The sequence below is a fragment of the Setaria italica genome, chromosome IX (genome assembly GCF_000263155.2).
Source record: "Setaria italica strain Yugu1 chromosome IX, Setaria_italica_v2.0, whole genome shotgun sequence".
Taxonomy (NCBI): Eukaryota; Viridiplantae; Streptophyta; class Magnoliopsida; order Poales; family Poaceae; genus Setaria; species Setaria italica.
In genome coordinates this window covers 55,749,928-55,770,973 of record NC_028458.1, presented here as the reverse complement: position 1 = coordinate 55,770,973, position 21,046 = coordinate 55,749,928, and the positions used below count along the sequence as shown (strand labels likewise).

Below are 21,046 nucleotides of genomic sequence, written 5' to 3'. Positions count from 1 at the left end.
ACTCTTTGGCACGGCTTATTTCGGCTTTGGCTTCATCTATTTCACGCAAATCGAGACACTGTAGCGTGAAGCCGTTTTGTAAGCCGGGACTAAAATGAACTAGAAGCCGGGTGAAGCCAGTTTTTTTGGCTCACCGGCTTTGGCTTCACCGGTGAAGCCGTTTTGGGATGAGCCGTGCCAAAGGGGGCCTGAGCCTGTGATGAATCACTGCACGCGTGGGCGGGTAGCCGTGTACCGCGAGGGGGCGTGTCACGCACGGCTTCTTTTATCTGTGCCCAACCCGCGCACCGCGCCGCCACGTCTCACTTGCGCCTCAGCCTCGATTTCTCCTGGACTGCATGCGACCTGATAGGATCAGGTACGGTGCAGGCACGTACGGTACGCCACCTGATGGTCTAACAAACAACAATTTCTTTGACAGGAAACATCTTTGCACTGACCACCAAACATGCAGGTGAACTTTGGTATCTTACATTGGTCCTGCACTGACGCGTATCTTACATCACACGTGTGCGCACGTCGCACGACAGTACGACACCAAGCCTCTCGGCTGATGCCGAGAGTTGAGGCGGACCCATTTGACACACGACACGGGGTTAAAAAAAAAAGAGAAAAGAAGAAACTTTTCAGCTGCGTGGAGCGTGAGCAGAGAGCGAACAAAGGAGACCCCGACTGGGCCTAAACCGAGGATGCATGTGCATGCAGCCTGCATGTTTAAAAAAAAACACTCGTGGCAGACGCAAAACTAGGCTCTCCTGGACACGTCTTCATGGCTGCGCGACGAGACGGCGCACCCTTCACTGTTCCCAGACAGCCTCATCACGGTTGAGCTTCGCGGCCGCGGCCATGGACGCCGCCACGCCCCCGGGCCTCGCCGTCGCGTCTCCCTTGTTGCGGTTCTCCGCGCCGGCCACCCTCAGCGCGTCGGCGCTCTCCACCGTCTTGTCCGCCACCAGCTTCGCCGTCGCGTTCTGCATCATCACACGTCAAATAAAGATCAAATCGACTGCTTAATTAAACACGCGCAGCCGCACGAACACAAAGAACAGAAGCTTGTGTGCAACGTCCGACGTACCGCGAGGACGTCGCCGATCGTGGTCTTGTCCTCGTCGCGCGCCGCCCACTCGTTGGCCGCCGCGGCTGACTGCGCCTGCGCGGCCAGCCCGCCGGGGACGTTCGCGTGCAGCCCGGTAGCCCTCGCTTCCGCCGCCTGGATGGCCGCCGCGTCGCTGCGCTCCACCGGCTCGTCACCCGCGGCCAGCGCCGTCGCCTCCAGCGCCTCGCCGATCGTCACCTTCGTGTTATCCACCACGCCAGCAGCAGCGACACCTCCTGCTCCGGCGGCGCCACCAGCCGTGGCATCATCCGGGGCAAGGTACTGGCCAACAGCCTGCGCACAGCATACACGTGCTAGCTGCAAACGCAGAGACAGAGCAGAAGGGGGCGTTAAGTGTTTGATGATTACCTGGCCGGCGACGAACTCTGTGACGAGGCGGCCGCCCGGGACGCGGGTCTCGGAGACGGTGACGCCCTGCACGGCGGTGGCGTCCGTGGCCTGGTCGTGGCCGACGACGCCCATCCGCTCGTTGGTGGTGGCCGCGGACTGCATGGTGGCGCCGGGGCCGCCCCTGATCGTCTGGCCGAAGCCGAACACCAGGCTCTCCGCCGACTGCATCGTGGCCGCGTCCTGTGGCGCGACAGGCTTCTCCGCGAGGCCCCCGCTCACCGCTGGGAACACGTCGCCGTAGCGGACGGCGCCATGCTCGCCGCCGGCCGCCTGCTGCTGGTCGGACGGCCTCCTTGGCTGCCCCTGGCTCATTCTCGAACACTCCAGAAGCTACCTAGGACTAGAAGTATATTCTGCACCTGCAGTAGCGTATCAGTATATCACCTACCAGAATCACCTATCAGTGACGTGCACCGCTGTTTGGCTTGGCTTCGCAGTCCGGTGCATCGGTTCGTCGCGGTTATATGCGGCTGGCGTGGAGATCGAGGAGGGACACGTGTGCAGAGGCCGGAGACGTGGAGGCGAGCAGGAGGGGGCGCGTCGCGGATCCATGCCCATGTGGCGCGTGCCCAAGGGCTGGCCGGCGGGATGAAGCTCGAGTCGTGGAGGGGGACAAGATTGCCAGCGTGGTTAGGCGGCGGAGAGGATATGGGCCACTCGCGCCGTCATTAGCAAGCAGGCCGAACTACCGTAAAATCCTACGATGGGCTCCTCTAAGAAGTTCCAAGGGATTACTGGGCCGGCTTATTACTACAACCGTTAGGCCCGTCACCCACTGCCGCCGCCGAAGGCCCGAAGCAAGCAAGCTTCCGCGACCGCAGCCAATCGATGGCGATCGCCGCCGCTCGCCGGCGCCTGTGGCGCGGGATGGGGACAGCGGCCGCGGCGGCGGCTGCGGGGACGGAAGAAACCCTACTCGCTCGCCTGGTCTCGGAGCCGGAGAGCCGCGTGAAGGCGACCGTGGAGGAGGTCGCTTCCTCGGCGCAGCACCGTGACGGCGGCTTCTGGGGGCCCCTCGCCGCCGCTCTCCTCCGCGCGTCCTCTCCGACAAAGGCGCACCTCGTGAGTCGCTTCTCTCCTCCTCATTAGTCACTCCTCAGCGCCTTCAGCCAAGCTAGTTTTCGGTTTAATTTAGCGTTTGTGTTTAGTGCTACGGCAGGGGCGAAAATTAAAGAAGAAGCGGCAACCTGGGTGAAGGCAGGGGCGAAGAAGCTAGCAGAAATTTTGCCTTGTACATAATTTTACTTTTCTTCCGGTTAGCCGGCTGTTACTTTCTTCTCCATCAATGAAATAGGCAAGATCTCGTTCCCGTTCGTTAAAAAAAAAATAGTGCTACAGCAGAAGGAAATTTCTGTTTGCCCACGGGTCAGAGTGCGGATTGCGATGCGTATCACTAGTATTTTTAGCCTATCATCATGTGAGCTTACGATACATGTAATGATCTAACTTTTGAAATGCCGATATGATCAGTTGGTTTTGCAAATGAATCTGTATGAGATTCATAAGTTTTTTTTTGGGTGAATTTGAGAACAGGGATAAGCGAACTAACATGTTGTGAATGGTGAACATTGGATTAGGTATTGGAATGGAAGCTAGAGAAGCTACTGAAGGAAGAGGTTCATGATTGTGAGCCCTACTCAACAATAATCCAATTCTGTGCTCAGACAAGAAATTCAGCACTTGCAATGAGAGTCTTTGAATGCGTGGAGGCACAGGGAATTCATCTGAACACTGGCATTTTCAATGCCCTTGTTAACACTTTCTTGTCGGTCAGAGATCTCCTCTCCGCAATGACCTTATATGAGACTATGGAAGGCATGGATGGTTGCAAGCCCGATTGCTTTACATATGATGCATTTATATCTGCATTTTCGATCCTTGGAAGTGGCCATGCGATGATGAGCTGGTATGTAGCTGCAAAAAATGCTGGGTTTACTCCAAGTATTCAAGCTTTTGAATCTTTGATCACAGGGTTTATTCGGTTGAACATGCTAGATGATGCAAAAACGGTGTTTGAGGAAATGATTTCCTTGGGGATTAAGCCAAACTCTGCTATTTTGGAGGCAAATCTTGAGATTGTTACTAGAAAAGAGGAGGTCAACACAGTAATAGACTTTTTAAAACGTGTGAGGGATGGCAATTGGGAGTTGAACAAAGCTACAGTTGAAAGGTTAACGAGAATATGCCTAGATGGAGGTGAAATAGATGAAATGGAGCAGCTGCTTGCCGTAATACAAAAGGGAACACATTCGAGTTATGAAACACAACTGCACCATGGAATTATCAGGTTCTATGCTAAGGCAGATCGATTGGCAGATATGGAAGATGCGATTTGCTGGATGTTGGACAACGGTGTGATGTTTATGTGCCCAGAGGATGTTGATGTCATAATCTGTTCTTATTTTCGTCACAAGGAATTTGATAGATTGGATTTGTTCTTAAATCGCATTCAAAGTTTCTTCAAGCCGAACAGGTCTACGTATGATATATTGGTTGCTGGATATCGAAAGTTTGATTTACATGAAAGGCTTCATTCGACCATAAATGATATGAGGCAAGCTGGGTTTGCATGAGCTCACGGAAAACCTTAAGTGCATCATGGCAGCAAAATGAAATCCTGGGTTACATGTTCTCTTCACACAGTCCAACTCAATGTTCTTTGACCAGTTCTATGTCTGACACGGGAAGGATCTCAGATTCAGATAAATTATCATGCCCAACTATTGAGAAACATGTGGACATATGAGAAGCATGAAGTTACCTGGATGTTAAGCTTGGCATTACACAAACATCTTTTAGCCAAGACTCCACTGATCTTAGAGGCTGCTGACGTTGCAGAAGGTGTTATTTAGAAAGATCAATGGAAGGTTAGTTGAGATAATAGCTGTAGCCACCTGACTTGTCATTAGGTATGTATGTGATATCTAAGCCGCTCCAGGTGTTTTGTTTTGTTCTGCTTTGTATGGACCATTTTTTCCTCCTATAATGAAATGGTCACAGTTCTCCACGATGAATGTTTCTGTTTGTCATATTCTTGAATATGAATAATCTGCTTGCATCCTTCTCAGTTTTTTAGCGTACAGTATTCAAGAAGTCTACTTAACCCAAGTGATTTTACTGAAGTTGACAAGATCCGATACACACTGCTACTGTCAAACACTGATTTAGTCGACCCACTGGGAGATAAGATGGCCTCATGAGCTGTATGGCTGATTATCTCAAAGAAGCAAATCTGATTTCCCCTTCTCTGTACATTGGAGATAAAATATGTCAGGAGAGGGCACTAAGATTCACTTTTAGTTTTGATGGGCTGATGGACACCTTAGTAATTCAGTAGCTGGTCCTTTTGGTGAATGATTGTGTCATTTCCATGCTGGCGCCATGTGCATATTTATTCAAACTGGTGGCCAGTAGTCTGTGCGAAATTAGAACAAACCTTGATCCATAGGCCACGCTGGTAAATACAAATGATCCCCATTTTCCTATGACTTTGTTTTATGAAAGGAAATGGTAGTACATGGCATCTGTTCAATAGCTTAACCTGTGTAGCAAATGTTTTAGTGCATTATGATTTAGGGCCCAATTTGTGCGCATCTCATTGTCATTAATTCTAAACTAGGTTGGTGCTTACAACCTATTAGCCTACTCTCATCTGGACACTGGATTTTATGTGCCCTTGATCCTTATAGTTCAGATTCCAAACCCATATTTCTATTGAATTGCTAAGTATAGAAACCAATGAGATGTTGGCTATAGCCCATGTACTGATGTACTGATTGTTTAGGTAAGTAGTGACTGCCCAATGAATTTCATCCTTCTAGAAATGATCATCATCACAAAGCAATGTTCAGTGCTCATACGGACAAGTATATAGTTGTATCGTATATATGATGCATAGACCTAAAGCAACTTGGGTGGTCCATTTGATCTTGATAGGGTTCGTCAACTCTTGTCCATCATGCTGTAGATGCTTTACCAAACTGGGGTCCCCCTTTGTTAGGCACGATTCTTTAAACTAGTATCATCGCTTGTTTTCCTTTCCTCACCTTTCCATCACCTGTTTGGTGTTCTTTGTATTACGAAACCATTTCACTTTATTTGCAACTTGAACTGAAATGTGTGAAAATAAGTACACATATAGTATCACCAGTGAAACAAAGGCTTATTTATTCCAAGTGACTGGTTTATTCACAATCCTCTTGTGGAACTTTGACTTTTGCAGCATGATCGGCTGGTCAACAGTACAACATGGACATGCATACTCTAGCAGTGTCACAGATGTCAAATCCGGATTTTGATGAAATATTGGATAATGTTTTTCCTTAACTCCATACTTTATCATAGTAATTCTGCTAATTTTTTCATTGCTTTTCTATTTTGTATGGAATCATATAAATATGTTTTTATGTTTATGTATTATGTTGCACTGTTTCCAAGGAGAATGATATAAATTATTTAAAATTTGTGGAAGACCTTTGTGCAGGAACTGCCATTCATCCGGAGTATTCCAGTATTATTTGACTGATTGACCTATCATAATTTAACGCTTCAAGTTCCGGATGAAAGCGAGTGGCAAATGTGACCGGAACTTACAGAATATCAGGTGATCACTGACTGAAGATATGGCCTTAAACCAGAATGATTATCTTAGGTAGGGCTAACAGACACTAGGCTGCAAACTGTGGGCCATCAAAATGGAGATATTTGATGAATCCATGTGACATGCAGCACCAAGCAAGTGGTCCACTTTGCATCTGATCTTCAGAAATGCTAACAGTAAAACTGACCAAATCTGGTCTACACATTATGCTCCACCAGACCTTATCTACCACGATAAAATCCAAGTTGCATCAAGTGGGCACATCAAGATAAGGAAGGGCATCTCAAAGTCACAGGTCTATCTAGAATTTACATTTGATTTCATGGAAACCAAAGGGAATTTACAGTAGCTGCTTCTATATGCTTAAGAACCAGCAAGAAGGTAGCTCATGAAACATCTATTACTAAGGCCAGGCAAGGCACAATAAACAGCCCATCTTCAGAAAAAAACAAAGATGGCAAGACATTACTAGATAGTAGAGTGCCTACTTCTACTGTACAACTACCAGTCTTCCACTAATCTTTCCTCCGCTGCAGCACCTCCAGGTGACCTCACCTTGGCCGCCTTCGGCGCCTTCATCGCCGCCACGCCCCTTTGGCACCGTCACAACGAGCTGCCCGTCGACGTACCCGGCCACCGCCATGGCCGGGCAACTCGCCTCGGGCAGCCGGGACCGCCACCTGTCGAGCTCCATGTCGTCGGCGCCAGGCTCATCACCACCTCCGGTGCCTCCTGCCCGCACCACTACCTTGGTAACCCCAGGGTGGATCCTCACGGTGCGGACCTGCACCATGCCGGTGCCACGCGCGCCGGCGGCGACAAAGTGGAAGGCGTCGGGGCCTTCGAACACCTCAACGTCGGTGTCCGCCGGGAGCGGCAGCTCCAGCACCTTGCTGTACACGTGCGGCAGCCGGCGGAGGTCCTTCTTGCCGCCGGTGGGAGCTGCTGCTGGGTGGATCCTCATGTGCTGACTCGCAACAAACTCCAAAAGATGAAGCTTTTTTTCTCTCTCTCGGTTCCTTTCGTGGTGTCTCTTCTGCTCTTGCTTGTAGTTGGACAGGTGAACAGCCGAGGGAGGCTGGGATTTATAGGGTACCAAGAGGCTAAAGGCTGAGGAGGTGTCACAAGGTTCTTGACGTGTAGGGAAGGGAGGAAGATAAGCTCGGTGGAGTGACGAGGAGTCGTCAGAAAAGATGGAGATTGGAGACGTGACAGGAGGAGGGAGACCGGCACGGCGCGCGTGTCTACTATCCGCTGGTGCCGGTGCCTGTTTGTTGTTTGATGCTAGTGGCTGGTGCTCGGAACGGGGGTGGGCACGTCACGATTCGTGGGCTCCGGCGGCCTCGTCTTCTGAAGATAAGGCAGCGGTATTGGCGTTTCCCAGCGATCCCTGACAACGAAACATGGGGCTGCCTCCAACGGTTTTCAGAATTCAGATGCCAATCCCTCCCCTCGTTTTGGTGTCCGTGTGTTCCTTTCCGGACAGGGATTCTCGAGGCGTCGCTTTGCCATTTTGATCGCGGTTGCTGTTAGCCACTGATGACCGGGAGTAACAACAGGTCAGGTCAGGCCAGGATGCGCGATGCTGGCACTGAAAGCGGCATGGAAAAAATAGCTTCCCGTGCTTGCAGTGCAGGGATCCAATCCTCCCCTCCTTTGCAGTGCAGAGCAGGCGACTTGCGCTGCAGGCGATGCCTCTCCTGCTGCTGCGTGGATGAAATGAAAGGTATTTTTGGAGAGTGAGATGCGGCTCAGCGCCTTTGCAGGTCAGTCAAGGCACCTGGTGTCCGATCACGTATAGTGGCGTCAAGGAATGGTGTCAGTGTTTCATGCATGTTTGGATGTGCGTGAGTGAGTGCGGCGCAGGGCTTATCTGAAGGGCCGGCGCCGTACAGGGTTTGGTGTCGCGTCAGCTCACACTTGCTTTGCTTTATCTAATCTGGATATGCATCCGTAATCCCACGAGTGATGATAAGCTTCGATAAGTTTCTTTTTCATGGTTTTGTAATAACTAATAATAGCTTAAGAGACTGTGGCTTGTTCTTTTTGCTAGTACTTTGTGCTTCACCGTGTTCTCGACTCTGCTGGTAAGGCAAAGGCTCTTGTTCTTTCCTTTCACCTTTTCGAGTTGTGCTGTAAAGGATTTCGTGACTGTCAGTCTTTAACTTGATTTACTGTCTCCTTTCTGATTTCCTTTCGCAGTTACTCCACGGCACCGTAACAGTTGGCCCATTATCATGTGAACTGAAAGTGTAACGCGTCAAGTGCACATGATATAGTAAGCACCCATGCAAGGCAAAGACCCCAGAGATTATTGTGTTTTCTCAGGCCTCATTTTTGCCGTCTCGCTGCATGTGTCCAGGGAGTACATCCAAGCATCGTACCGTGTCGCCGAGTTAAAACTGCAATGAACAAGAAAAAACCCTCTAGTCTCTATGTATGTAGATTTCGCCATCACACAATCGTTTATCAGCCCAGATATTCATCGAATCCTTGATACGCGAGTAGTGGCGCATTCATCTTGTTCAACTGGGCCTCCGAGTCTCTGATAGAAAATGAAAGGAACTACTAATACTTCTACTGGCCTCCCCCTTTGGCTTTGTTGACACGAGAACACCTGTCCCAGGTCGTTTTCTTGCGTGTGGAAAACCAACAAAAAGGTAAAACAAAAATAAAAAAATCTTCTTGCCCGTCGACATGGATGCAAGCATCGCTGGGCCGTTAGCTGCGCCTGTCACGCCAGGCGCGTTTTCTCCAATCAAATCTCGCAGTTCTTGTACGTGTTTTAACGCTGAACGGGGAGAGAAATCACACTGGCAATCCTCCTCTTGATAGCTGCGCAGGCGACAGGCCGCCGCCCCGGCCGGCACGAAGCTTCCGGCCATCCTCCCCGTGATAGCTGCGCCTGAACCACCGCTAGCTTCCTCTCTGTCTCAGGCGAATGAAAAGGCTTGGATTTAATTCCCTGATGATTGCCGGATCGCGAAGGATCAGAAGTATCTGGGTGCTGAATAATGCAATGTTATGTACTCAACCTCACAACCTGAGCCATTCGACCAAAGTCAGATGTGTTAGCAACCAAAGTCAGAGTATTAGTATACGGACTAACCAATATAATTGGTATGTTTGAAGATTGGAACACCGGAACTTTAAGCGCAAAAGACTCCGACATGAAGTGCAAAAAGTTTCCTGAATTCTTTGATTTCTCTGATTTTACTTGTACATCGTCGTACTTTGGCCAGGCAGCCATCTCATTTAGTACTTGGCCCATTTTTAGGAGCCAAATCAAGGTTGACAGAAAAACTTATATGCAATAAATTCGAGGATACCGTACCGATTTCACGGTGAATTGCACTGCACCTAACGAGAGAGACTTGTGTATGGATAGCAAAAGGGAAAAACGAGAGAACCAGGCGAGCTTCGGATCCTCTCAGTGAAATCACACCATCTCAAATACAGTAATCTTTCTGGCATTTCTTTGCAAATTCATGACCACCTTCTTTCCAACCTAAACATGATGCCGGAGCCGGACTTGACGCCGGCGTCGAGCGGCGGATCTCTCCATTTGATCACTCGCAGACGAGACGAGACGCGACAGGCCCCGTGTCTCGGACAAGAGCTGCTGCAGCCGGGCTGCCCCACCCCCGCACCAGCAAGGACGCCGTCGGGGGTCCTACCCACGATCGGCGGCCGCCCCTCCCTCAGTCACGTCCCGATCTCCATCACCCCCGTATCCGCCGCGTAAACTAATCCGGGGTGGTTCCTTCGGTAATTAACCCCAAACCACAGGCCCCTTAACATGATCATCACTAGCCCAGTCAGTAGCCTCGCCGGCCGCAGCGCAAAGGCACCCCCGCCATTTTTGCAGTCACACCCCTCGGGCGACTTCTCCACCCGCGCCATTTCCTTCGCTCGTTTCGTTCCCCACCCGCCCGCTCGCCGCCTCCTCCGCTTCGACTCCCCCCGTTGCCTTGCTTCCTCGTCACGAGTCGTCGTCTACTCGTCTCCTCTTCGCCGACCACACCGCCCGGCACGCGGAGACGCTCGGAGAGCCGAACCCTAGATAATAGCCGGGCGGGGCGGGGAGGTTGTGGGGGAGGAGAGATGAAGAACCTGTTCAAGAGCAAGATCAGGTGGCAGCACCGGTCCAACGACCCCGCGTCCCCGGCGGGGCAGCCGCAGCAGGGGCAGGGCTCGCAGCAGCCGTCGTCGCCGTCGCCCGCGAGCTCGCCGTCGGGGACCGGGGCGGCCTCGGCGCTCTCGGTCTCGACGGCCTCCTCCTCGCCCCCCTCCGCGGCCGCGACGCCCACGGGGGCCGCGGGGGCGGGGGCGGGAGCGGGAGGAGGGGAGGACTACATATCGTCGGAGGAGGAGTTCCAGATGCAGCTGGCGATGGCGCTCTCGGCGTCCTCCAACGGCGATTACGTGGGGGACCTGGACGGGGACCAGATCAGGAAGGCCAAGCTCATGAGCCTCGACCGCTTCTCCGCCCACCGGGACGAAGGCCACACCGCGGATTCGCTCTCCCGGCGATACTGGGTGAGGCTTCGACTCGGAATGATGAATATAGTAGTACTTAAGTTGAAACTGTCTCTGCTACTTCATACAACTGTCTCGACTAAATGTGGACCAAGGATCGCGATACCAGTTCATTCTTACCAATTCGGCAATCATTTTCTACCATCCGATTTATCTATTCATGCACATTGGAATTTGTTAGTTGCAGAGGCGTATCCAGGATTTGGACATAGGTGGGGCCAAGTGAGAAATACCGATAATGATTATATATAAATGATGGCGTATGCATAAAAGAAATTAAGCTAGTTATTTGCTAATTAGCTTTGAATTAAGCATGCGAAGATAAATAAGATAGCATGTGCTTGTCAACACAAAATAATTGGTGATTAAGATTGAGGGAGCGTAGAGTTTGTGATTTCGCAGCCAAGCTTGTGGCTAGTGCTGCATCCTGGATGGCTGCACCAGTGGGCAGCGGACGGTGGCCTAGAGTCTGAAGAGCGGATAACTCGAGCACCAGCTTTTTTTAGAGGAACTTGAGCAGCAGCTAGCGGTGCGAAAAAAGAAAAGAAAACAGAAGCGTCAATGTCGATAGAAGGATGTTGTCCCTCCACTTTGGCTTGGGATAGTCGAATTCTCATTTTGGGCTACGAAATGCAGCAGCAACACGTCACAAAAGTGGCAACTTAATATGTGATTAGCAGGGAATTAAGAGGGTCTCCTGTGGAAAAGCTGCAGCATTAGGGGGGGCCAGGCCCCTGCGCGCCCCCCTTTTGGCTCCGCCGCTGGTTAGTTGGTTTCAGTAGCTTATGTGACTGTCTAGTTTGCAATTGAGCTTCAGTTCAGCTCACAGCATGGCAAATAACACATTGCAAATAAATGCTAAGTACCATGTATAAGCTTCATGCTGTCTACTGAGCATTGCAATTATTAGATACTTTGTCCTAAGTCAAGCCTTTTGGCTTTGGCAATCAATGTCCAAGTTTCACATAGATTGTCAACAGAAGATTGGAGCTACTAGGCTCATCATAAAAATTACTTTTGTAATATAACACAAGATATTACAGTTAAAGTGTCGTATTGGAGGAAGTACTCCTATTTAGCAGGCCATAGGAATATAAAGGTCCAGGTCGGAGCTCCTGTGAGAGCCAGCAATTCGAGGCTCCGTTGCTCACATAAACTATATTTTCCCTGTACATGGTATAATGATGCCGTTAAAATACTTATGTGCTGAATCATTGCTAATTGCTATGTATGGTGCGTGCTTGAATGAAGTCACCGTGTTGGGGTAGTACCTTGCGTCGCATTTGTTATTAAGAGTCACATCAGTCAAGGACTCCGAAATAATATACGGAGAAGTGAGAATGCTACTTACTATTTAGAGGCTGCATGCATGCATGCAAAAAATATTGATGTATTCAACTATTTGCTGTGATAAAGGATTGGTTCCTGGTGAGCCACTACTAGGAAAGAGAGAGAAATGTTCCCAGCACCACACTGCTAAAAGGAAAAAAAAATAGATAACAAAATAGAAGGCATTTTCTCCTGGGAAATGGATGCAAAAAATAAACAGCCTTGTAGGCTTAGCCAGTGTGTGAAAAACCTAGGTAAAGGAAGGAAGAAGCTGCATGTGTGCTAGTGTGTCATGGAGGTGGAACATAGTTAGCCAAGGAAGGAGATGATCAGGTAGCAGTATTTTGTTTTTCAGCAAATATAGGGTTGCTTGATCATACTATGTTTTCAAGTTTTGTATGTTGTGTTTACGCCAGTCAAATATTTGGTGAGCCCATGCTCTCATTGCAAATCCATATTTATCATAAGCCTTCTTGGACATGGAAGATCAGTCTCTTATAATCAAAAGTCTCTTTGTTCTGTTTGTGTCTAGTTGGCTATTCATAGTACTATTCATTGGTCAGTTTATCACTACCTATGAGGGTGGAGGATCGGGTGCTGACTTTTAACATTCACACTCCATTCTGACTTATGTTTTAACTTCTTTCAGGACTATAACTTTCTTGATTATCATGAGAAAGTCGTTGATGGTTTCTATGACATCTTTGGCTCCTCTATGGAATCCTCTAGGCAGGGGAAGATGCCATCACTAGCTGATCTCCAAACAGGCATAGGGGACCTGGGCTTTGAAGTCATTGTAATCAACCGTGCCATTGATAGTACCTTGCAGGAGATGGAGCAAGTGGCACAGTGCATCCTGTTGGACTTCCCTGTTGCCAATATTGCACTCTTAGTGCAAAGAATTGCTGAGCTTGTTACAGATAATATGGGTGGACCTGTAAAAGACGCCAATGACATGCTCACAAGGTGGTTGGAGAAGAGTACTGAGCTGAGAACCTCATTACAAACAAGTTTGTTGCCTATTGGCTGCATCAAGATAGGGCTATCACGTCACCGTGCCCTACTTTTCAAGGTCCCCTTTCCTCCCTCCCTCTCTTTCCCATGCACACTGTCATGTACTAATGCAAGCAAGAAAGCTAGCTAGCTAGGAAGTTACTGAAAAGTATTGAATTGTCAATCATTGAGCTGAAAAGCACACACTCCTGTACCTCTTCGTGCAGATCCTTGCTGACCGCGTTGGCATTCCATGCAAACTTGTCAAAGGGAGCAATTATACTGGTGGTGATGATGATGATGCTATAAACATAATTAAGATGGATAATGAAAGGTTTTGATGTTTTGATCATTGCACTTTGTTCATAGCATGGTGCATGGATACTTAGTGAAAGATGCTTCCTAGTGTGTTATCCATGTGCTATTGCTGCTTGCTATATTTCAATTTATTTGTTGCTACTGTATGTTTGCTAAGTAGTTTTATTATTGCAATTTTTCTGTAGGGAGTTTTTGGTTGATCTGATGGCTGCTCCTGGTGCTCTTATTCCAGCAGATATCTTAAGTTGGAAGGGAAATTCATTAAATTCTAATAGAAAACTCAGCCTGAATCGGACAGCTGGACCATCGAGTTCCATTGATGCTAATCTGGATCCTAGTGCATTGCCACCCGAACCTAAAGGTGGCCAACTGCCTTTGTTTAGCAGTGATGATTGGATATTAGATAGTAAATCTGGATATGAGACAGCAGCAGTCGCAGCATCTTCTCAAACCTCTTCGAGTGGCACATCATCTGTTCCTGCTGGAAGTGTTTTTGACAGTTCATGGACGCTGGTGTCTCATGAGCAATCAGATGGACCATCAACTTCTGCTGGTACATCATCCCAGGAGAAAGTTGTACTTCAAGGGGAACATCCACGGAATTTAAATCGGCTTCCAGATTTGCAGGAAAATCCAGAGTCCAGAAACCTTTTTGCTGACCTTAATCCTTTTGGGGGTATTGAGTCCAAGAAAACTTCAGTAGCATTCAAAGGGCCAGATAATAGGAACAATGAGCTACAAAAGCGCAGAGAGAATGTAGCCCCTAGTGGTGGTAGACCACAGCAGCGGTTAGTTATGAAGAACTGGTCACCTTACAATGATGTTTCCAACAACAAACAGTACAATTATGTTGAGGATTCATTCGCACGTAGAAATGTTGGCAATAATGCTGCATCACCATCATCATCCCAGATGCCACGACCAGCCACAAGGAATAGTAATCTTAATGCTGGATTGCGTAACGATACATCATATGTGGCACAGCCTCATAATTATGACAACATTATGATTGGTACCTCTGCCATGAAGATTACATCTACAGCTGAGACTGGGAAGGTTCCTGAAAGGGTTCTCCATGGTGGTTTGGACAAAGTCCCTACAAATTCTAGACTGGAGGATCAACATGGCCTGGTTCAACTACCACAAGAAAGACTTCCATGGGATAATCCTGCAGAAGGAAGAGTCCCAATGAATAGAGTTCAGAATCAAGCAAAACAACATATGGAAAACCTTGATTCAAAGCAGGACCATAAGAAATTACTCCCTGATCCAAAGAAATCTCCCCTTGACAGATTCATGGACACGTCAACGCCATCAAGAAACATGGATGTCAGGTCACAGAGGCTTGACTTTGATGATGTGTCTGAATGTGAAATTCCTTGGGAAGATCTTGTGATTGGTGAAAGGATTGGCTTAGGTACTTCTTTGCTACCAAGTTTTGAAATACACTTTGCTGCCTTTGAACTAACAATTTGGGATTGTTTTGGAAACTAATCTTAAACGTGCTAGACTGTATTTCAAGTCGTTGGCATTGTTGGGTTCTATGCTTTTCATTCGTTGAGTAGGAGTGAGCTGGTTGCATGAACTTGCATCTTTGTGTTCTCTGTGAGAAAATGATTGATTGAATTGCTTCCTTCCAATAGGTTCGTATGGAGAGGTCTACCGTGCTGACTGGAATGGAACAGTAAGTAGTTCATTCCCCTGCTTTTGGTTTGTATCTTGAGCTTGGCCGTTTTTCCAAGATGTTCTGTGAATGAAGTCACAAAGAACTTACATGAGAAAACAAAGCAAGTCTTAATGCACTGAAATTTTTTGTTTTATTTGCAGGAAGTAGCTGTAAAAAAATTCTTGGATCAAGATTTCTATGGTGATGCTCTGGATGAGTTTAGGAGTGAAGTAGGTGAACTTTTATCTGTTTCTGTCTTGGAGTTTACTAATACACCATTCAGCGTTCATATTTACTCAGTCCATTCCTGCTGCACTGTTTGATAATACTGATGTACTTTATTTGACAAGGTACGAATTATGCGTCGGCTGCGCCATCCAAATATTGTTCTCTTTATGGGAGCTGTTACACGCCCTCCGAACTTATCAATTGTATCTGAATATCTTCCAAGGTACAGTACTATATTTTTACTACGCAAAGGTGTTTATATTTTGAAATATGTGAATTAAGTATCCCAGTCTAGACAACATGAAAGTTCTTTTTAGCAACTTATAGTTCTATAACAGATTAACGGTACATGCTATTAGATGCTAAATTTTACATAATTGTGCTCACCCGATTGATAAAAAATCTAATGATGTTCATGTTTTATGATTCACTGTTGTTCATGATTATGTCCTTGCTCAGGGGAAGCTTGTATAAGATCCTTCACCGTCCTAATTGCTTAATAGATGAAAAACGGAGGATCAAGATGGCCCTTGATGTGGTATGGATGAATCTCACATATTTGATTGATATGTTTTTTTATTTGTTCCTGCTCATTCAAATGACTATTTTTTCTTAAGGCCAAAGGTATGAATTGCCTGCACACTAGTGTACCAACAATAGTCCATCGAGATCTGAAATCCCCAAACCTGCTGGTTGACAATAATTGGAATGTAAAGGTATGTGCTTTTTCTCACAATTGATACTTGTTCACCTATAATCATTCTTATCAATGTATGCCAAAAAAAACAGGTTTGCGACTTTGGACTTTCACGGTTGAAGCACAGTACATTTTTGTCATCCAAATCCACTGCTGGAACAGTAAGTAGCTAGCATCTGGATGCCACAATCATGTTTTTTCCCTACTTTATTTCCCATGCATTAGGTGGTTTGTTTCTTAATGGAGATTTTTTGGTATTATCTATCAGCCTGAGTGGATGGCACCTGAGGTTTTGCGGAATGAACAATCAAATGAAAAGTGAGTGGTTTTCTGATGCTTTCATTTATCTCGTTCTGGATCATCTGTGTGAAGTTATACAACATTTCCATGGATGTAGGAGTCTTATCTTCCTGTGGAATGCTTGTCCTTGTGTTATTTTGCTCAAAATTTTGACTCCCTGTCCCTGAGTTAACTGTGATATACTGCTTATAATTTTTCATTTGCACAACAGAGAGAATCTGGTGTGTTGGTTTAAAAATTAATGATCAGTACCAGGTAAGAAAATATTTTGAGATATGACTACTTTACAGTCAGCTCCCTGGCTGTATAATTTTCCAACCAATCATGTAGAAACCAGAATTGTAAATGCTAATTAATCTGTCTTCCCTAACCAGAATTAGTGGTTTGACACTTTTTCTTGTTCTCTATCAAGACCTTTCTATACCTCACTGGTTCCTTAATTAAAATCAGTAACAATCTTAACTCATCCTCTGCCTGAATTTTGTGCAGGTGTGATGTTTACAGTTTCGGTGTCATCTTGTGGGAACTGGCAACACTTAGAATGCCATGGAGTGGGATGAATCCAATGCAAGTCGTGGGGGCAGTTGGCTTCCAGGATAGACGGCTTGATATTCCCAAGGAAGTTGATCCTCTGGTAGCAAGGATCATATACGAATGCTGGCAGAAGTGAGTTGTTAAAAATCATTACGTTTTCTGATCCAAGTCTCTCGTCTTGGCCATGGCAATCAATATGTGCACTAATGTGGTTTTCTTATTGCCAGAGATCCAAATCTGCGCCCTTCATTTTCACAGTTAACAAGTGCTCTGAAGACTGTTCAAAGGCTAGTGACCCCTTCTCACCAAGAGACACAGAGCCCCCCTGTTCATCAAGAAATCTCAGTGAATTCTACTCCTTGAGGGGGCCTTCCACTTTCCGCTGTGCGTAGTTTTTGTTCTTGACGTTTGTGTCTCTACAGAAGTCTGCAAATGTGGGCGCACCTTGTAGATTGAGCGCCCCAGGTGGTAGACATCCGGCTGCCGGGACAATGCCTCCCCGACACAATATGTATAGAGCCGTCCATCAAACAGAAATCGGAAGAAGTTCTGTGTGCAGCACCTCATTTTTATGTCGGTGTCAATATGTACATCCAACCGGGTACGAGCCCTCTGGAAAGCAGTGAGAGCTCATTGTGCTGATTGTGGAGTGTCTGATTGTGTCTAAATGGATTGCCGGCTTGCTGCGCAAAAGGCAGCTATATTTGAAAGTTGGAAGTGTTGTAACTCTTTGCAATCAGAACACGTGAATTTAGGATACATTATTATACTGGAAGATGTGTGTTCAAATGACTGGATGAGCTGTTTGTTTGCCTGTGCCTTTGACCAACTGAATAAAATACACTACCTGATTCGTTGTTTGTTTACCTGGAGCATTTTTCGTCCGCGAGATGCCGGGATGGTAATGGTACCTACTATCATATAACTTTTGTCGAGATTTAAATATGCCAATACAACCTTTTCATCTGCATGATGACTGCTAAAACCATTTGATCTTTGGAGTCCAGGGAATTTCACGTAGAACAATATAATCCTCCGCTTTGCCTTTTATACGTAGCATCAGAAAAGTTGAGATTAGGATTGGTTTCTGTTTCACAAAATGCCGTAGGATTTGGATTCCAGAATACATTATTTGGATTCCAGAATACATTATTTTTTCGTGCAGAAGTACGTACTAGTTTATATCATTCAGAAATCACGTGAAAGAGTGAAAAGAAAGGGAATTCCAGACAGGGCCTTCAAGCCCGACGGTTACAGAGGCCCAGGGGCATCTTTCAGTAGATAACCCCAATCCCTGAGCCCAGTCTCCCGCTCCACGCCTCCCTTATCCACAACACACGCATACGTCACCTCCCCACCACGCGTCCCCCGGATCACCGTCCGCCGGCGCCGACAGCCAAGATCCAACGGCCGATGCCCCCACCCCCGCTCGGAAAATCCCGTGCAGCCCGGTCCAGATGCCCCCAAAGGCCCAAAGGAACGTTGCGTGGCGCACGACCCCCGTGCGAGGCGCACGGACTCCACCCGGACCCTATTAAACCCGGCTCTGGGCCGGCCGTTTCGAGTCCGTCGTCGTGTAGCTCTCTCACCGCGTTAGGCTAGTTCCTTCCTTCCACACCACTAACCCCAACCACCGCCACCTAATCGTCGTCCACCTCCCTGCGCCGCGAGCGCGATCTCGTCCCAGATCCGCCCAATCGCGCGCGGATCGATCCTTCCGCCGCCTCCCTCCGGCCCAGCGGGTGGTTTTCTCGGAGATTCCCGCTGGTTGTGGCGGTCGATTTGGTGAGTTGGGGGGCCTGGAGGCTGGAGCTGGCATACGCGCGCTGATTTGAGGGTTTTCATTTGGGAGAGGGTTTGATTGATCGCTGGTGGTGCCGATGCAGTGTCTGCTCGCGGTTCCCTGTGGGTCTGGTTTGGAACGGAGGAGAGAAGCGTGGAGGTGATCGTGTGAGGAGGGACGCCATCAGTGCTCTGTCTGGGGCTCGATCTGTTCGTCGGCTCTAGATCTGGAAGGTATCCACCAGTAGATCCATGTCTCTGTTTTTTATGTTTTGATTTGGCGACCTGTACACTTGAAGCAACCATTTCTGCACTATGATTCACTGCGTTGCCCATTACATCCTCAAATTTCGATTTCTGCTCAGATTTTGTTAGTGCTTCCTTGTTCTGCCATTAAAATGTAGTGTCTGATATGCTTATGTGTTTGATTTTCCCCCCCTTTTGGCACTAGGGCTTAAGCTGTCTCAGTCAGAGCATCTGCACCTCGACCCATGGAGACTCTTGTCATCTCGGAGCAGCGCGGCCACCAGCTCCACCACGCCCCTGGTCGCCGGAAGAAGGCATCATCAGCGTCGCCCCATTTCTCCTCGCCACAGCCCGTGCGCGGCTTCCAAGCCGGCAACTGCCGCGCCTTCCACTCCGGCATCACCATTGGCATCCTGCCGTCCCCTCCCGCACCTGGGGTGGCACGGACCCGCTCCTCCCCTGAGCCTAAGACACCGAAGCAGCAGCTGCGCCACGGGAAAAAGCGCAGCAGAGCAATCTCTATAAGCCCTTCGACATCCCCTCCCTCTCGCCCTGAGCTCTGGGCTGGTCCAGCGTTCTCCAACTCACCACCTCCCAGCTCTCTGCCGATACCCAAGTTCTCCCTCCACCAGAAGCGTAGCGTCTCACTTGAGTTTCCACCTGCTGACCGGTCCGACGAAGAAGAGGTGCCTGTGCATGCCAAGTCAGCACCTTCCTCTCCGACTGCCAGCTCAGCTGTTAGCTTCTTTAGTGGTAATGATGCTGCCATTGCGACAGAGAATCTGAGGAGGATCCTTCACTTGAAAATTGAGGATCACTGAATGGCGGGTCAGCAGTTCTGTGTACATAGGTTAAGGTCTGTATAGGGTAGCTGAGAATAACCACCGTGCACCTGACGGTGGTTGTTCATCAACAGGAGTGCTGTAGGTGGTTAGCAAGCACAGCTAGAAGGTTAGGCAGTATGAAACTGCAGTGAAGGATGTGGTGGTGGTTGAGATTGGTGGAGATGCATGAGGCCACTGCAGTTTATGAGTCACCTTTATAGCTTACCTTGTAGTCACCTTTTAGTATCCAATGTTCCTTTTAGGTGTTGGTTTTTAGGCATTAGATAGTCATTTGCATCCTTGGTACCCATCATTGACCAGTAGCAATAGCCTACATAATCCTTGCTTCTGTAGTTCATGTCAGGCAGGGCATGTAGGTTAGTACTGTTCAAGTTTTAGATAACTTCAGCTTAGACCATGCCATATGTGTAGTCATCTGTAGGATGGCTGCATCTCATTAAACTTGCATTCTGTCTCGCGTTGCATCCTCCTGACTGACTCACCTCCCTTCATAACATCTCCTTGTGTTCTGCAAAGCGCGCGAGGATCTCCACTCTCTGGCACTTCTGTTTTTTGGAAGGAAGATGCTGAGAGGAGTTGTTATGAAGTCCCAATTCAATGTTCATGTTCCTCCTCCTCCATGTGTCTCAACTAACTTTATCTACTCCTTTGTTTCCTCAGTTCTTTGCATCTCTAGCATGCCAAATTGCATTCCCCTGCCATTTTGTATCTTTGCTTCCCAGAGTTGCATGTAGTGTTGCTTCTGCCTTTGTTTAGGCATCCTTTCTACCTCCTTGCCTGTTCATGTTCTTGGAGCATGCCCAGGATTCTAGTCTCCTTCATATGTTCTCATAAAGGGCTTCATATGCTGGAGATCTGCAAGTGCCCAAACTGTCAAACCTGAATATGGTAACAATCTGTTTCCCTTTACCCACTATCATATATATAATGATATAATCTCATGCTTGTGCTAATGTGATGTCTGGTCTTGTTGTGCTGCAGGTTTGCTTATCCAATGCACTTCATGGTACCATGCCCGCAGTCCAGAATTTACCAAATGTCTATCGCTTAGTTATCTGTTTTCTTCATAGCCCAGTATTGTGCCAGACAGTTGGTTGGCTAGTTGTTTGTGGTAATGTCTTAATGTTATGACTCGTATACGATGTCGGTGTTGTTTCATATGGATGCTGTGGCATTCTGTTGCTTTCTACTTAATAACTACTTTAATGTTATACCTTCATGTGAATTTTGGTCCTGTTTCTATGTCTCGTCTGAAGTTTTATTTTATGGCATCGAATTTCCTACAAGACTCTGGTGGTGGATCCATCCTGTCCTACGTTCGGTCATTGTACCTCACAGCTTTCTTGTGGTCTTAATCATTGAGTGACAGTGATGTCTTTTTGAGGATTTATCAGCATATCGTAATGCATGATGATGGCACTTTGTGTTGGGAAGATTATTGATTCTGACCATACAATTTGAC

The 21,046-nt window shown here is 47.7% G+C and overlaps 5 protein-coding genes across 9 annotated transcripts; 3 read left to right on the top strand and 2 right to left on the bottom strand.

The window, feature by feature from the left end:
* Positions 1–427: 427 nt before the first annotated feature.
* On the bottom strand, positions 428–1,923 carry LOC101765412 (late embryogenesis abundant protein D-34). 2 transcript variants are annotated; one of them, XM_004985566.2, is made up of 3 exons: positions 1,466–1,923; positions 1,076–1,390; positions 428–971 (listed from the first exon to the last, which is right to left on the bottom strand). In XM_004985566.2, exons 1-3 carry the CDS (start codon positions 1,817–1,819, stop codon positions 798–800), a joined length of 843 nt encoding a protein of 280 aa, XP_004985623.1. In that variant the 5' UTR covers positions 1,820–1,923; the 3' UTR covers positions 428–797. The 2 variants fall into 2 exon arrangements, with proteins under 2 accessions (XP_004985623.1, XP_022679258.1); XM_022823523.1 differs by having other exon boundaries at positions 1,076–1,923.
* Positions 1,924–2,293: 370 nt separating this feature from the next.
* Positions 2,294–5,949, top strand: LOC101764739 (pentatricopeptide repeat-containing protein At2g36240). 3 transcript variants are annotated; one of them, XR_215985.3, is made up of 3 exons: positions 2,294–2,569; positions 3,085–4,374; positions 5,730–5,949. XR_215985.3 is itself a non-coding variant. In XM_004985565.3 (2 exons), exons 1-2 carry the CDS (start codon positions 2,336–2,338, stop codon positions 4,078–4,080), a joined length of 1,230 nt encoding a protein of 409 aa, XP_004985622.1. In that variant the 5' UTR covers positions 2,294–2,335; the 3' UTR covers positions 4,081–4,567. The 3 variants fall into 3 exon arrangements, 1 of the variants encoding a protein (XP_004985622.1); XR_215984.3 differs by having other exon boundaries at positions 3,085–4,416; XM_004985565.3 differs by lacking the exon at positions 5,730–5,949 and having other exon boundaries at positions 3,085–4,567.
* A 326-nt stretch (positions 5,950–6,275) lies between these two features.
* LOC101764334 lies at positions 6,276–7,866 on the bottom strand. Its single transcript, XM_004985564.4, has one exon. The coding sequence runs from the start codon at positions 7,069–7,071 to the stop codon at positions 6,598–6,600; it is 474 nt and encodes a 157-aa protein (XP_004985621.1). The 5' UTR covers positions 7,072–7,866; the 3' UTR covers positions 6,276–6,597.
* Positions 7,867–9,955: 2,089 nt separating this feature from the next.
* On the top strand, positions 9,956–17,577 carry LOC101762982 (serine/threonine-protein kinase EDR1). Of its 2 annotated transcripts, XM_004985560.4 has the most exons (13): positions 10,212–10,646; positions 12,625–13,047; positions 13,196–13,302; positions 13,472–14,703; positions 14,930–14,970; positions 15,114–15,182; positions 15,303–15,403; positions 15,640–15,718; positions 15,798–15,896; positions 15,970–16,038; positions 16,146–16,195; positions 16,667–16,843; positions 16,939–17,577. In XM_004985560.4, the coding sequence occupies exons 1-13, from the start codon at positions 10,212–10,214 to the stop codon at positions 17,072–17,074; spliced, it is 3,018 nt and encodes a 1,005-aa protein (XP_004985617.1). In that variant the 3' UTR covers positions 17,075–17,577. The 2 variants fall into 2 exon arrangements, 1 of the variants encoding a protein (XP_004985617.1); XR_002675785.1 differs by lacking the exons at positions 16,146–16,195; positions 16,667–16,843; positions 16,939–17,577 and having other exon boundaries at positions 9,956–10,646; positions 15,805–15,896; positions 15,970–15,993.
* Positions 17,578–18,254: 677 nt separating this feature from the next.
* On the top strand, positions 18,255–20,826 carry LOC101763668 (formin-like protein 6). Its single transcript, XM_004985563.4, has 4 exons — positions 18,255–18,496; positions 18,598–18,727; positions 18,945–20,472; positions 20,566–20,826. The coding sequence occupies exon 3, from the start codon at positions 18,985–18,987 to the stop codon at positions 19,558–19,560; it is 576 nt and encodes a 191-aa protein (XP_004985620.1). The 5' UTR covers positions 18,255–18,496; positions 18,598–18,727; positions 18,945–18,984; the 3' UTR covers positions 19,561–20,472; positions 20,566–20,826.
* The last annotated feature ends 220 nt before the right edge of the window (positions 20,827–21,046 follow it).

Bases quoted from the DNA above. Each gene is read 5' to 3' on its own strand.
- LOC101765412 (XM_022823523.1), bottom strand. From the start codon at position 1,819: ATGAGCCAGGGGCAGCCAAGGAGGCCGTCCGACCAGCAGCAGGCGGCC. The intron at 972-1,075 runs GTACGTCGGACG...GTGATGATGCAG, and splicing joins CGATCGGCGACGTCCTCGCG to AACGCGACGGCGAAGCTGGT.
- LOC101764739 (XM_004985565.3), top strand. From the start codon at position 2,336: ATGGCGATCGCCGCCGCTCGCCGGCGCCTGTGGCGCGGGATGGGGACA. The intron at 2,570-3,084 runs GTGAGTCGCTTC...ACATTGGATTAG, and splicing joins CTCCGACAAAGGCGCACCTC to GTATTGGAATGGAAGCTAGA.
- LOC101764334 (XM_004985564.4), bottom strand. From the start codon at position 7,071: ATGAGGATCCACCCAGCAGCAGCTCCCACCGGCGGCAAGAAGGACCTC.
- LOC101762982 (XM_004985560.4), top strand. From the start codon at position 10,212: ATGAAGAACCTGTTCAAGAGCAAGATCAGGTGGCAGCACCGGTCCAAC. The intron at 13,303-13,471 runs GTTTTGATGTTT...ATTTTTCTGTAG, and splicing joins ATTAAGATGGATAATGAAAG to GGAGTTTTTGGTTGATCTGA. The intron at 15,719-15,797 runs GTATGGATGAAT...TTTTTTCTTAAG, and splicing joins TCAAGATGGCCCTTGATGTG to GCCAAAGGTATGAATTGCCT.
- LOC101763668 (XM_004985563.4), top strand. From the start codon at position 18,985: ATGGAGACTCTTGTCATCTCGGAGCAGCGCGGCCACCAGCTCCACCAC.